At 37.3% G+C, this 15,360-nt stretch overlaps 1 protein-coding gene across 3 annotated transcripts in view; it reads right to left on the bottom strand.

Annotated features, from left to right (window-relative positions):
• Nucleotides 1-15,360, bottom strand: part of EML4 (EMAP like 4) — a 180,891-nt gene that overhangs the window by 102,164 nt on the left and 63,367 nt on the right. For all 3 annotated transcript variants that reach the window (XM_088147466.1, XM_088147462.1, XM_088147471.1), the window contains exon 2: nucleotides 471-653. In XM_088147466.1, the coding sequence (XP_088003592.1) occupies nucleotides 471-653 (183 nt within the window). The remainder of the gene's footprint in view (nucleotides 1-470; nucleotides 654-15,360) is intronic.

The raw sequence follows: 15,360 nt of genomic DNA, 5'->3' as shown, positions 1-15,360 counted from the left end.
TAGTATTATGACAGACCAATATGTAGTCATATTATTTTTCCCAATTTTTTACAAAAAATGCATTAAAGTAATTAAAAAGCATTAATTGATTGTTTTTTCCCAACTTCTTTATACTGTATTTTTTTTACTGGCATAATTATATATATGAAGTTCAATAAAACAAAAATTTCACTGTATGTGTCCCTTTTCTGGCCATTCTTCTTTTCATTTCATGATTATTACTGAAAATAATTTAGTCGTATAGAGGAAGGTCTTAAAAAATGATCCACCCAGGGTGTCAAAATTGCTAGATATGCCACTGATACAATAGATAACACACTCGGACTGCATGTGTTTTGCAAAAACATGTAACTCTGAAAGCGGCATATCATTGAACATTTAGTTGGTGAACCTAGTGAGCTTCAGTAATGAACAATATATAGATCACACAATCTTAAATGAAAACGATATGCAGAGGAGGTCTGTCTTACCTTTACTTGGTGCCGATTTTCTCACAGATGCAACGTGATCTTCTGATATGGCAAGTCGTCTCAATACGTCAGCCAGAGCTGCTTTCAGCACTGTGATTTCATCTTCTTGCTGCTGCACTCTCAGTTCAAGAGCCGAAAGGCGATCTTGGACATCAGAGGTACTTGCTGCAGAAATGCTATCATCTGTGGGAACAAAAGATATGGTGCTTTCAAGCTGTACCATAACATTCTAAAAGAGAACATTTTGTACATTTATATTGTGCCATCAAAATAAAAACTCATGATGACCAATACTAAAATACAAACAACAATCCATATAACAGAAATGGGAGAAACAGAATAAAACTGAGAGGTCTGTGAAAATATTTATTAAAAAAAAAATAAAGTCTCGAGTTCATTTCACGTGGATTGAACTTTGGACACATACCTGTATCTGTATCTATAGTATCATTATTATAGAGGCAGTTTGGCATTCTTCAAATGTGTTGGGACTGTAATTCCCAGAATTCCCAACTAAAGTGGCAACATTTGGAGAAACTCTGAAATAAATACCTTGACCGTAAACCTTTTCATTAGATGTGAGAAATTGTTAAAAGCCCCATCTTATAGCAAGCACCTGTATGCAACTGCTTCTACCCACACAACCCAAAATAGTGCTTATGGAAAATTAAGGTAAGGGGTACCAAAAAAGGAGACTTAACAGAGTGTGCAAACTGGTATACAACATCCCTAATTTTACTATCTGGTAGTAAAATAATGCTTAGAATCATCCAATACAGATTAGAGCACTGTATATACCATTTTACATGGTAAGAGAAATTTCAGATGTTTAAGGCAGTTTTAGAAAAGGTTGAGCAACAAGTGATATTGCTGATGCATGCTAGATAACTGAGAAAGCCAAAGAATACCAAAAAGAAGTCAATATGTACTTTATTGATTATAGAAAAACCTTCAATTGTGTCAATCATGTCAAACTGTAGAACATCCTTACAAAAATTGGAATCCCAGAATATCTCATTGTCCTCATGCAAAACCTATACAGAGGATAAGAAGCCACAATTCAGATGGAACATGGCAAAACAGACTAGTTCCAGGGTGGCAAAGGAGTGAGACAAGGCTGTATACTCTCTCCTTGTTATTCAACCTATACATGGAATATACATTGAGGGAAGCTGGTTTGGAAGAAAATGAATGTGGTTTTAAAATTGAAGGAAAAATCAACAATAACCTATGCTGATGACACTGACAGCCAAAGATGTAAATAATCTGCAAACTCTAATAATAAAATTCAAGGAGCACAATGAAAAAATGGGACTAAGATTAAACATAAAGAAAACCAAACAAATGACAACAGGTATGGCAATCTGCCCTAGAACTGCACTATAGCAGTAGATAGCTTCTGCCTTTTAGGATTGTCTATCAATAGTATGAAAACGAGCAATCAGGAGATATGCTGCAGAGTAGCAATGAAGGCACTGGAAAAGGTATTTCAATGTTTTGATAGTCTGCCTATACCTACAAAGATCAGAATCATGTAGGCAATGATTTTCCCTGTGATGCTCTATGTAAGTGAAAATTTGGCTTTGAAGAAGCAGGATAGAACGAATATTGGTATTTTGAACTTTGGTGTTGAGAATACCATGGACAGCCAAGAAAACAAACAAATGGATCACAGAACAAATCAATCCAGAATTCATACTCAAGGCACAAATGACCAGGCTCAAATTACTATAACCTGGACACATTAGCTCTCTTGAGCAATGATGGAAAAGACAGAAGAAAAGAGAAGAACAGAACGACCAACAGCAAAATGAATAGACTAAATTACAGCACCAATGAGTACACCATTGGAAGACCTGAAGCACTAGGTTGGGGACAGATAATCTTGGAGAGGGTCCATCTATGTGGTTGTTCAGATTTGACACATTTCATGGCACATAATCAATTAATCACAATAAAGGGACCTGCCTATGTTGTATTATGCTGGTATAATAATTATAGTCATATCAAGGCAGATAGAAAACAGTTTTAATGGTTTGGCTGTAAGGCACAATAAAACTAAAATGCTAGTACAAAACCAAATACTACTTATAAAACCGTAAGTAGGATTTAAAAAATAAAAATAAAAGAAGCATATGATGTGAATGTGACACTTTAGGAATAACTCCTCTTTACAGCAAGACCAAATAAATTAGTTGTCGGCAGTTGTTAGAATTTTTCTCTCTTTGAATTGCTGGCAAGAAACTATTCCAGATAGCTATTTTATTTGGCTGCAGTGGCACAACATAACAAGTTATGGGATACATGCTCATCTAATGAATCACTCAGTATATACAAAACCTTAAACTGGATGAAATATGACTATAATGACCATCAAAATCAGCATTACTGCATTAGAAAGGTGCTAATGAGCAACACTGAGATACAACTATTCCTATGATTATCAAAGGCATGCACAAACAGGGTATCAAAACAAGAAAATACTTAAAAAACAGTATCTCAAGCTCATATGGTATCTTACTGTAAAATATGATTCATATTTGCTACTGTTAATAAGAACAGAATATTTCAGTATTAGTATTATTTTTAAAATTCTCCATTACTAATTTACACTGTGAAGATTTTAAGTAATTAAATGTTACTTGCCCATTGCCCACATCAGCAACTAAATACAAACATCTGTTTTTCTCAGAACTGAATAAACCCTCAACCAGATTTATCCCTCAGAAAAGAAAGAATAAATGGGCAATAGTTTTGTTTGTTCAGCAGGAATCTAGAGATAACCTGCCATCAATGATTAAAACACTATATTCCTGCATGAAAAATGCTAATTTAAATTGTAACACAGCACAATAACAAAAATGTTATCTGCTGAATCATATTAGAGCCAGTTTTCAGCACCACATAGATTTAAACAGGATAACAAAGAAGCACAACAGTTGGGTAGTGAAACATACATGTCTGTAAGTTCTGGAAACATTTAAAGGTGTTAGTAACAGGATGAACATGTGGGAAATTTGAGCTCCAGATATTTGCAGGGCTGCCAGACTCTGCTACAAAAATCTAGATGACCACAGGGTGGCAGTAAAGAGATACATAACCCTTTGATGTCATCTAGTAATCATCCAGATTTTATTGCCCAGATCTGGTAGCCCTTACATTTGTAGATTCTCAATCTATTTAAATGTCACCTAATAGCTTGTACACACACAAAAATATCACATTGTTACTGACATTTCAGAACTGATTAACATTTTATTTTTCATATGCCAACAGCTACCTTTGATCCTGACAGCTGCGCTCTTGATGATTGAGATAGGTATATTTTGTAAGTGAAAGACAATCTTCAGTGAGTGGGTTTTGAAGAAGAAATGGTGAAGCGTTTTTAAAAGAATTATGGTAACATCTATTGCCCACAGAGAATTCACTATAATGCATCACAGTTAACCTTGATAACCATTTGAGAATTCTAGTAACATGTAAATAACTAAGCTCCAAGCACTGGGGAAGCCCCTGTAATTTACAAGCTAATTTGAAAATACAGAAAGAGGGGTAAATATTTTTTCCCCTTTCTGTGTAAGTTCACTGGCCACCATTACTGGATGGAAATGCACTCCAAAGCAGTCAAACTGGAATATGGGAGGTTTGCATCTGGACTTGCCCTGAGGAAGAGCTGTCTTGATTTACTTTGCTTGTTCAACAGAACATAAAAAGGAGCTACAGCTTACTAAAGCAAATAGTTGGAATATGCAGAACACCTGGGTTTCAAATCCTGACCTATCACCTAGAAAAATTTCATTTAATATTTCTCTGCCTGAAATTTTAAGAGCTGCTGCCAACCAAGAGGCAATAATGGTTTAAATGGAGCAAGGCAACTTCAAATGTTCAACATGCATATTCACTGACAAATGTATGAATATAAGAAAGTTTACTATATGTTTGTTGGTCTTGATAAAGTACAGTGGTACCTCGGGTCACGAACTTAATTCGTTCCGTTACTCTGGTCGCGACCCGAATTGGTTGCGACCTGAATCAAATTTTCCCATAAGGTTCAATGTAAATACTGTTAATCCGTTCTGACCCCTACGAATTTGGTTGCCGACTGATTTTGGTTGCGACCCGAATCAAATTTTCCCATAAGGTTCAATATAAATACGGTTAATCCGTTCTGAACCATATGTATATATTTTTTTAAATCACAAAAATATGACACAAAGTACAGTACAGTACACTATGAAGAGAGAGAACGCTAACCTTGCTTGAGGCGTGGAGGACAGGAAGGTGGGTGGGGAGACAGTTATTGTTTGGAGGGAGAGTCCCCCTCCCTACAGGAAGCCACGATCACGTGTGTCAGCAGGGAAAATGGCCGCGGATCCTGTTCGTCACCCGATGCGGAGTTTGCGAACAGAAGCAAAATTTTGCGAACGGTGCTGTTCATGACCCAAATTGGTCGTGAACAGAAGCGTTCATGATCCGAGGTACCACTGTATATGATAAACTATAAAATGTTTCCCATGACTATGGAGTTTAAGACTGGTTGCTGAATGCACATGGCTAGACTCGATTTTATGACCATTTTATTAGTCACTAAGTGAATCACATCGTTACATGACTCATATGGTCGTTAAGCGAATCACATGGTCATTAAGTGAATCCAGCTTCCCCAATGGACATTTTTTGCCAGAATTCACTTAACAACCACGTGATCTGCTTAACCATGGTGATTCACTTAACGACCATCGTAAAAATGGATGCAAATTGCAATCACATGACCGCAGGGGTGTGTGATGTTTGCAACAGTAGTAAGTGCAAGTACAGATTGTAAAGCACTTTTTCAGAGACTGTCATAACTTTGAACCATAGTTAAATAAATGGTCATTAAGTGACTACTACCTGTACTGAATAATTTAGTGTAAAAACCAAAACAAACAAACACACCACCCTTGTCTCTGGAAAGAATACATAGGAAACAGAAGAACAATGCGTAACCATTAGCAATCACAAGTACTTAATAATTGGACCCTTGGTTGCCTGAACTACATCTGAATCTAATAATGAGAAAGACACTTCACAATATTCCAAAAAGATGGAGTTGACAGTAAGGGCTAAGAACAATGCATTCCCTGAACCGCCTCTTCATGGTAGATCATGTAACTCATCTTCCCAGTTTTCCTGTTGTAGGAGACAAATAGACTTCTAACCCTCTAGGGTATTTTGGGGAATACAGGTAATCCTCGCTTACCGATTGCCTTGTTTAGCAACTGTTCAAAGTTACGACATTTGGGGAAAAAAACAGCTCTGTGACCAATCCTCACATTTACAGCTGCTGCAGTGTCCCATGGTCACAAAGAGAATCCTAATACCCAATTTTCCTAGCCAAGGGTAGGGCTACCAAAAAGGTTGACTTTCAAGTGACCATGTTAATGGGGATCTATCTGATGAATGCGAGCAGTCATCAGGACAGAGTTTCCAAACTTTCACAGTTCACGGCACCTCAAATGTCTCAGTATTTTTTTCACAGCAACTCCGGGCCAAAAGATATCTAACAGTTCTTTTTATTAAGCAGTTAGGTTCAATTGACTTAGTAAGTATTTAACAACTTAGTAGCCATTTGAAAAAATAACACATGTACATTAAAAAAAATTATTTCATTCTTAAATAACCAGAATTACTTACTAATGGGATGTGGGTGCCTCTTGAGCACCACACAACTTCTCAAAGCTTGAAATCAGATTAGACACCACTACCTTAATTTCCTGTTACACATTGATTTTTGTGGAGTACTTGCATTTTATCACAGCAACCGCTGAAACTCAAGCTTCACAATGATGTTGCAAATGGATGTCGCAAAACCCAGCTTCATAAATGAACATAGGAAAAATTTAAAATATCCCACAACAGCCCTGTAAGTTTGCTGTGGTATCCCGGGGTGCCACGGCACAGAGTTTGGGAACTAAGGCATTAATCACTTAAGTATTAAATTACATTAAATTGTTAAAATTTAATTTTAACAATTAAAATTACCCTGGCCATGAAATTGTCCCTTTGTGTTCCACCTTGGCTAGCATTAAGTATCAGTGAGAAAGCAGAGGAGAGCTTCTGCCCATAGTGCCATAAGGGCATTGATCTCTTCTGCTTTCTTGTCTTGAAATCAGGAGAAGAAGCAACTCACTAAATTTCTGTCCACTTTTGTGAACAGGATGATCAAGGGGGATCCTCATCTTGCTGGGATTTTGTAAAGAAGTCTTTGGATATAGGACAGTAATGGTGAACCTTTTGGGCTTGGCATGTCAAACATTTGGAAAATGCCTAACTTGACTCTGCTGGTGTGTCACACACACACACACACACACACACCCCTCAACAAAAGAGAACTAATTCTTTACATATTCATTTATTTTTTAAAAAATACAGTCCAATCATGTGTGGTGCTAGTTGTTGTCAGATCTTGGTGAACACTGGTGTGTCATAGGTTTACCATCACTGATACAGGACTTGTTTTTTCTAAGACAAGTGCTGACAGCTCAACCAGCTGGCTATGATATCCAGTTATTCTTTTATGTAATTCAACAAAGAGAATAGGTATTTCTCTATTTTGCTGTAAGGCATGTGGCACCTTGATCTGGATCTGCTCTGATTGTTTACAAAGGCTTTGGACATAACATTAAAGGTTACTCACTCAACAGGTGTGAAAGTTCCTTTAGAGCCAACTGTACTGAATTGGTTGATAGGCAGTATCAATTCATGCTGGGACCTTGAACAATATTCTGAACATAATAGGCTTGCCAGTCTATTATGCTGGTATTGGTGGTCACCTGATCCCTAATTAGCTGTCAGAGTAGCATTCCCTGTGTCAAATTGACTGGAATTAGCCCCCAATGCTATGATTGGGCTCTTATTTGGCACCCATATCCACCGGTGGGTTCTGTTGGCAATTTGGTCCTGGAGTGGGAGGAGGAGCCACTGATAGTAGAAGCAGGCCAATGGTATTGAGTTCTGGGCCCAATTATCGCCCCCTGTATTTTACCAGTGTTGTGAAAGTTGGCTTCCTAGATGCTAGGATGTCCCTTACAATCCTCAGAAGCTTGAAAGTGCACTCTTTACCCAGGAAGTTTCCTTTCCTTTGTTTTTGATGGCAACATCCAGATGAAGGATTATTTTGAGGGCACAAGTGTGCTTTTGGTAAAATTTACCATGAAACTGAGCTCCTGGAGGCAGAAAAGTGCTGTTTAGGCTGCTAACTCCATATAGGATGCTCTGATAAGCAGAGAAAATCCCAAATGAATCATCACCAATATCCATCTGTCCTTCCACTATGTTCCCAGGGGTGCCAAATATTTGCAGTTTTTCACTAAGGGGGCCTTTTTTCCTGGTTCTTGCCTAATCTGCTTAGCCAATTGAAGTGCGTTATTGTTTGTGGGCCTGAGAACTTCAATGGTTGTTTTCCTGTCTGTTGCTTATTGTAGTAGTCTCTGGAATGAAAATGCCAGTCTTCTTTATTTTCTCACCTCCCCCTTAGGACTGTGAGCAAGAATTTTTTATCCTTACTTTCTCTTAGGACTGAGTTGACAGACTCTCCAAATACTGTAGCTTTTCCCTTGGAAGGGGTTTACTGTTAGGCTGGCTCTTAAATGGGGTGGTACCTCCCAGTGTTTCCACAGGCCTTCTGAGTGAATATCAGGTGTCCAAATCATCAATATCCCTAGAGCTGCTGCTTTGTGAACTCACTTCACGTTCTGTCCATTCTACAATCTGTTGGGTCTGTAAGCACCTCTCCTTCATCTCTTAGTACTATATTTGTAGAGATCAGGTCTCACATTTCATGATCATCTTGGGTAAGAAATACAGCTTGCTGGCCAATGTTGCTGGTGCCCTAGCTTTGGCTAAATTGACTACCCTTTCTTATCTCTCCAAAAGGGTTTGGAAAGGTCTTTCTGTAGTCCACGCCAGAATCTGAAAAATTACTATGGCAGATCCTTGTATACCCCTGATGATAGGGTTATAAAGTTACTGGGGCCCAGATCCTGGTTGGGCATCTTTGCTCATTTACAAGGAGTGGGCCTCTGTTAAGTGACTCCTTCCTCTGTTTCCCCATGGGATATAGGGGTTTCTCATAATCACTTATGGCATTGATAAGTGAGGAATGTGTGGCAGCCCCAGTCTTCTTGATCTTTTAATATTTTCTCTGCAACTGCTGGAATGGAGGTCCACCTCCTTCCTGCCTCTCTGCAACCCTTTAGGTATTTCACCTGTTTCATTTTTCCACATCCATCTGAACATGAAGAGGATCAGAAATAGGTAGAGGACAGAGAAAAGTAGCATTTTTTTTATGGGTTCTGGATGTAAGGGTAATAGAACCCCTTTTCTTCCAGCTTGATTTAGAGTAGCCTCATTTCCCATGAGCTGATGTAATATTCCATATAACTCAGCTGTGGAAATAGCCTTGCTTGAGAGGTAGTAGATAGGATGAGGTTTCCAAGTTTTGTGTGAGCATACCTACTCCAATGGAGGCCTGTGTATACTCTGGTTCTTGATGCACCATTATGGGCCTTGATGGGTATTTCACACTGCCCTTGTTTTATTAGGGTTCACTCCAGTTTCTGGCATAATGTGTCATCCAGAGCTGCTCAGTCTTCCTGCTACCACTCTGCCAACAGAGAAAAGGGGACAGCTGACTCATGTGTTTTTGTCATAGCCTGAAGGATGTTTGTGCTGCTAAACTATCTTTCTTGGACTCTGTAATGATCTCAACACAGGAGGGACGCCACTGCTGGTATCACCTAGTGCTCCCTAAGATCACCAGAAGTTGCTACTTTTGGCACCACCCAGTGTTAAGTCCATCAGGAGGGTAGGCTGCATTGTAGAGGTGTTCATGGCCAAGACTGCTTGCCTCCTCTGTTATGCTGCCTCTGGAAGCTCCTCTGCCTCCTGGATTAGCCCAGTCCACGAGCTTGGGCAACTGTTCTAGTTTCAGTGCTCCCAGATTTTGATTTTCAGCAACCATGCATGTAGCCTCTTGGCTGTGGCCCATCTTTTGCACACCAATCAACCAAGCCTGTGGTTGCCCAAGTCCCCCTAAATTGCAAGTGCAGATATTCAAAAACACACAGCTCACGTTGCTTCTTGCTCTTTTACCTATTCCTTAGTCTTTTTAGTTCTCAGCCTTCAAGATAGAACCAAGAAAAAAGCCACTGCTTTTCTCTAGAAGGCAAAACCAAAGACTGAAGGAAGGGATCTTATCTTCTGTCTAGAAAAGAATTACTTGATTCATTTTATACTGGCATCATCTTCAGTAACAGAGAATACAGTACTTTGCAAGGTTCACAACCCCCCCAATATACCTCCCCCCAAAACCTCCCCCCTTCCCCATACTATACATTTTTATCTATGCTTCACAGCCAAATAATCACTTCTTCAATATTTCGGAAAACTTTTTGTCTGCATTGTGCCCAGTACTGACTTAGTCTAGGTTATCCTGGACATAGCTGGAAAAAGTAAGGTATTAATCAATTCATCCATCCATGAATGGTACTCAGCCTGCCTCAATCCCAAAGGATTCTGGGTGATATTCAGGAAAAGAGAAACATGAAATCAGAGGTCAAGAACATTTTGACAATAACATCTGGAACCAATTTCACTAGCAGGAAAAATGGCTTTTTTTTTTTTTTTTGGCGTCTTCTTTGTACAGTACAAACCCCAATGTAAAACATTTTTTTTTTAATATTCTCTCAGTTACAATGAACAAACCCACCTTGTCCCCCATATTGCTAGGGGAGATCATCTGGAATTTAGGTGCTCTATTACTCCTTATCATCCAATTCCAAGGAAACAGTTTGTATCCTTGAGCAATAATGGGATGCATGACTAATGGGAAGGGCAAGACAGAACAAACTGAAGATAAATCCAGAGAAGACAGACATATTTTAGAAAAAGGTATCTGACATATAGCCTGTTTTAGAAGGAAGAGAATCTCCCTAGAAAGAGCATCTTTACACTCTGTCCCTGGATTTGTAGGCAGCAGCTGTGGCAGTGAACACCTTTGTACAATTATATCTAGTGCACTAGCTGCGTCTCTTTCTGGTTGGATTCAGCAATGACTATCCATACATTAGTTATGCCATGTCTTGACTATCGCAACACCCTCTACATAGGGTTACCCTTGAAAAGTGTCCAGAAGTTGTAGTTGCTATAAAACGTGGCAGCTAGGCTGCTAAGCAGTACAAGGTACAGGGATCGTGTGTACATGAAATATCTGTACTTATTGCAAATCACCAGGCACAATCTCTGTTGCCATGCCTGCCCTCTGGAATAGTATTCCCCTTGAGGTCTATATGGTCACAGAAAGGTTTTTAAAATCTTGATCTTCTGGCCAGGTGATTTGTAAATCCACCCTGAAATGAGATGCAATTGAAGTTTCTGTCCTCCTTCCACATGGCTGTTTAATCTTTTTGTTTCTTCCTTTTATTATGTACATTTTAACCTGCTTTGTATGCTTCCTTGAGTGGTTTTGTAATTATAATTGGGTGGCTTTAGTTGGTACTGACCTTTAAAGTCCAAAACAGTTTTGTCTTACTACTTTATGGAATGCCTGTTACATTATAAATCTGTGTAAAGAAAGCAAGAAAGGTCCTCTTGAAGATACTCCCACTTTCAGAGGGTTATCTTTCTAGTAAGCAGGAGAGACTACTGAATGCATTGGTTCAAGAGTTGTACCGGCCCTCAATGTCTCAGTATTTAGAAAATCTGTGAAGATACACCTCTTTCATCAGCTCTTTGTTAAATGATTCTAGCATTTACTTAGTTTTTATCTGGATTTTTAATATTCAATATTTTCTTGTTTTTAAATTTGCAAGGTGCCATGAGTGCTTTCCAGAGTGAAGACAGAATATAAAGCCAACAAATAAATACATCTAGGAAAAATAAATTGCTGCATATTGTTTTGACAAAGCTGTCAAGAAAAAAAATCTTTCTCCTGCACTTGTGATGCCTCCCATTTATGGAACAGTGTTACAAGGATAGCTCATATGCTGCTTATGGTATATCATTTTTATTTCTTCTGTTTTATGCCACTTTTATTTGTCATGTATTTAAGACTGTTTAAAAATAAATTATACTGATCCTGAGGAAAACAATAATTTTACTAGGGGAGGCAGAAAATAAATGATTTGCTCAGACAATCCAGAATAACCTGTTGGGAATTAGCAGATTCGTTAACTTAACTTTGCCCCCAGTCCATACAAGTTCTCTCATGTTTTATCTATTACTGTATCCACAACTTGATGCTCTTGAAATATACCAAGACAACAACGCCTCCAAATTTCAAATCAGTATACCCAAAAGTATGGCATTCTGAAGTTGTAGTTCAAACACATTAGGAGGGCATCAGCTTGTGGACAGATGATCTCTAATATTCAGTTATACCTCCAATTTTCTTCTGCTGGCAATCTTATTATCTTGAATAGCTTGAGGCTGAGCAGATTTTCTGGCAGCTGAAAATGTTTTACCTTAAACTGCAAGAGAGTACAATGGTTCTCACAGAAAATGTTTCAAATCATTTGTTAAAATATCAAACAAGAACAAGAAAATGCATCCAAACATTTTGATTTTCCTCTGAGGAACTCAGTGTGGCTTCTACACTATCAGTTGTTCTCCATTCTTATAAGATCAGACTTGTTTTCCTACAATAGAAAAGCACCACATACTGATCACAATTTAAATTAGAAAAATGATTAGGCATTGCCCCTATACAGGACAACTCCAACATTGCACCTTTCAAGATAAGGTAAGCACCTGTAATTTTTTTTAAAAAAGCCTTTAACTTAAATGAAAGAAGTACAGATAATATTTAAATACACAACCATGTTAACAATAAGTAATATTATTCAGAGCCAGCAATACTGAATATTTGCCACAGGTTAGGACCCGATCTGAAAATAACATTACCACTGCTGTTTCTGCCACCATCATCCTTTCACTGTCTTATGATGATGGACATGTTTGCTTCTTAAACAGAGTGTGTACTGTAGCCAAACAATGGCCACATGATCTGAATGCTGATATTTCTATAACAGCTTTTATCAAGTTTGCTCCTGGAAACATCCCAGGAAGTGAAGTAATTACTTAATTGTGGAACATGGAGACTAGAGAAATTTGAAGTTTTCCAACTCTGTTCCAGGATCTGCCTAAACATGGTGGCAATGGCATCAGTAAGCAAAACTTTGTATGTTAATTCCTTTCTTCTAACACACACACACACACAGACAGATGGAGAGAGAGAGAGACAGAGAGAGATGGAGAGGGACAGACAGAAAGGCAGACATATACCCTAAAAGGCAGGCTCATATTGGAGCAGATTATCTTTACACCCGTTTACATGCAGTAGCTAAGCTGGAAGAAGCAATTATTTTTTTACTGAACACACTATTGGCATGGATTCACATATACTATAACACCAAAGCAGAAATCATGATTTACAAACTTCAATAGCTAGGTTCACGCAGTCAAAATTACATAATCTATGTGAAGATTTAGGGTGATACATGAAACTATTATCAATATTAGGGAAATCTGTTCATAGTTAGCTTATATAAGTGGATTATATTCATGTAGCATTTTCAATGTCACCAGTTTTATCTACAAATTCAGATACACTGCAAAGCCTTTTGACTGTCAATTACTATTGTTGTTTAGCCAAATTATATTTTTTGCACAAATATCAATCAACATATGACATTTCAGTGTTGATTAACTATTTGGTTAAATGAAAATATGTGTGAAAATAAAAAAGAAATGTTGTTGGTTATTTCCTAGAATCACTGTAGGATTTAAACTAATTCTAAAGCAACAAAAAATCTACAACAGAAACTCAATCTTATATGAATATTTGCTCACTCTGATCCTGAATAAAACCTTAAAATAAATCCAAACAATCAGTTTTTCATGTTTCAATTAAAAATGAACTGCCTCCAACAAGAATTAATCATGAAGCAATTTCACACATTTTACATTTGTCTAGGCTCCTGCACTAGGACAACTTGCAGTATTCAAAGTATGATAATAAATTACTCAAATTAAAAAAGACGTTTCAAGTTTACTATAAACTGGTTAAATTAATTTCACTAAAAGCATCATGTCTATGGCTTATTACAGTGGACTATATTTCTGTACCACTTACTTTTTTTATAAATGAAACTGAACCATTTACTAAACATTTATAGAGCTGAACCAGAACATAAAAAAGCAAAACATAAATACCAAAATACATGAAAATTTGTAAATAATAAACCAAACTGGGATCAAATTCCCTCTGGTACTTCTAAATGCTATCCACAACCATGCAGCATGCAATATTTAAGTTCATCTGACTTCAATTTACTGTATCCCCAACCTGCTCATTATGTTTGGGAATGGCAATTTATTATTATTTTTTAAGTTATAAACAAAGTCCACAAATGTAGCATTGTAATATTTATTTTCAATGGGATTTGTATCACATCCAAAGAAGACATTATACAAAAAGAAAGCATTAAGTACAGAATTGAATCCAACCTCCTTCAGCTCTCTTGCTGCCATGTATCTGTATGATCAAAAGAATAAATATTATTCTTAAAGGCAGCATTTAACAACCAAATTAACAGTCAATCTAATACATCTGGGTACCTCTTTGCCCCAATTTCCAACAAACCCTGCTCCTACTGTTCGGCACAAATGTTAATATCTCAGTACAACATTTTATACCATCTTATACTTAATATCTTTGTTTTGGTAGTGGAGGGAATGCTGAACATTACTTAACAATCTTCTTGTAAAGGAACATTTTTCTTCCAGATTAAACTATAGAAGGATATAAAAGTAGTGAAGCAGTTCCTATTTTAATATTTAATATCTTTCTCTATAAGTAACTTTCCATTCATCTTTAATCCCCTGAACACCCCCCCCCCTTCATATACATGTGTGTGTTCATTCCAAAACCGATTTGGGCAAATCAGCAGAATTAATAAAGGTTGCATTGTCTTGGGTGTGCTTGCAAAATAAGATTGAATTTGAACTCTCCCATATTTTGTTTATATGTTTTTGCTCCATAACCTTAGCATGCTTTATATAGACATATAGACATGCACAAATACAGGAGTCTAATGTGTCTACATGTATAGGTACATATATACATACACATGTTGAAGTGAGAGCTGGGTAGCTAACTTTCCCATAGCTATATGCATCAAACTAATGATATACGCAAGCAGATTAGTACAGGTAGTCCCTGAGTTAAGAACATCTGGGTTACAGATGACCCATAGTTAAGAACGAAGCCTATTGTAGCAAAATCCGAGTTAAATACACAATATTTCAAGTTAATTACATAACACTACTTATACAATAATACTGTGCCGGCTTACATACAAATTCGACTTAAGGACAGACCTTGGGAACGGAACTCATTCTTAAACTGGGGACTACCTATACTCCAATATTTTAGCATCTGTCAATTAAGAGAAAGCATAGTTGTTGTTGTTGTTGTTGTTTTGGATAATATAACATGCTAAAAGAAATACAAACTGTACTGTAAATGCTTCAGATTATAACATACATAATGAAGTATCCTGCACAGATATTTTATGGCATAGCTTCCTGCACATCTCCTGTTCATGAAAAAAAAATTATCCCAGGATTCGACTTTTAGCAAAAGCTAGTCTAACAAGTGTCTTACATATAAATGAGTGTCAAGTTTAAACTGAAATGAATTCAATTTCCATGTCACTATTCTTTAAAGAGACAGGAATTTTCATTCTGCCATACAGAATGAGTTGCAGCTTAGTCTCTATTTCATAACATCACAGGCATTAATTGATAAAAATAGATTTCATTTAAAGCTTCCATAAAAGTGATCTAG

Source organism: Python bivittatus, unplaced genomic scaffold (assembly GCF_059951505.1).
Source record: "Python bivittatus isolate LINGU-HERP-01145 unplaced genomic scaffold, Pbiv_v1 ctg000020_np1212, whole genome shotgun sequence".
Classification (NCBI taxonomy): Eukaryota; Metazoa; Chordata; class Lepidosauria; order Squamata; family Pythonidae; genus Python; species Python bivittatus.
This window is presented reverse-complemented; position numbering and strand designations above follow the sequence as displayed.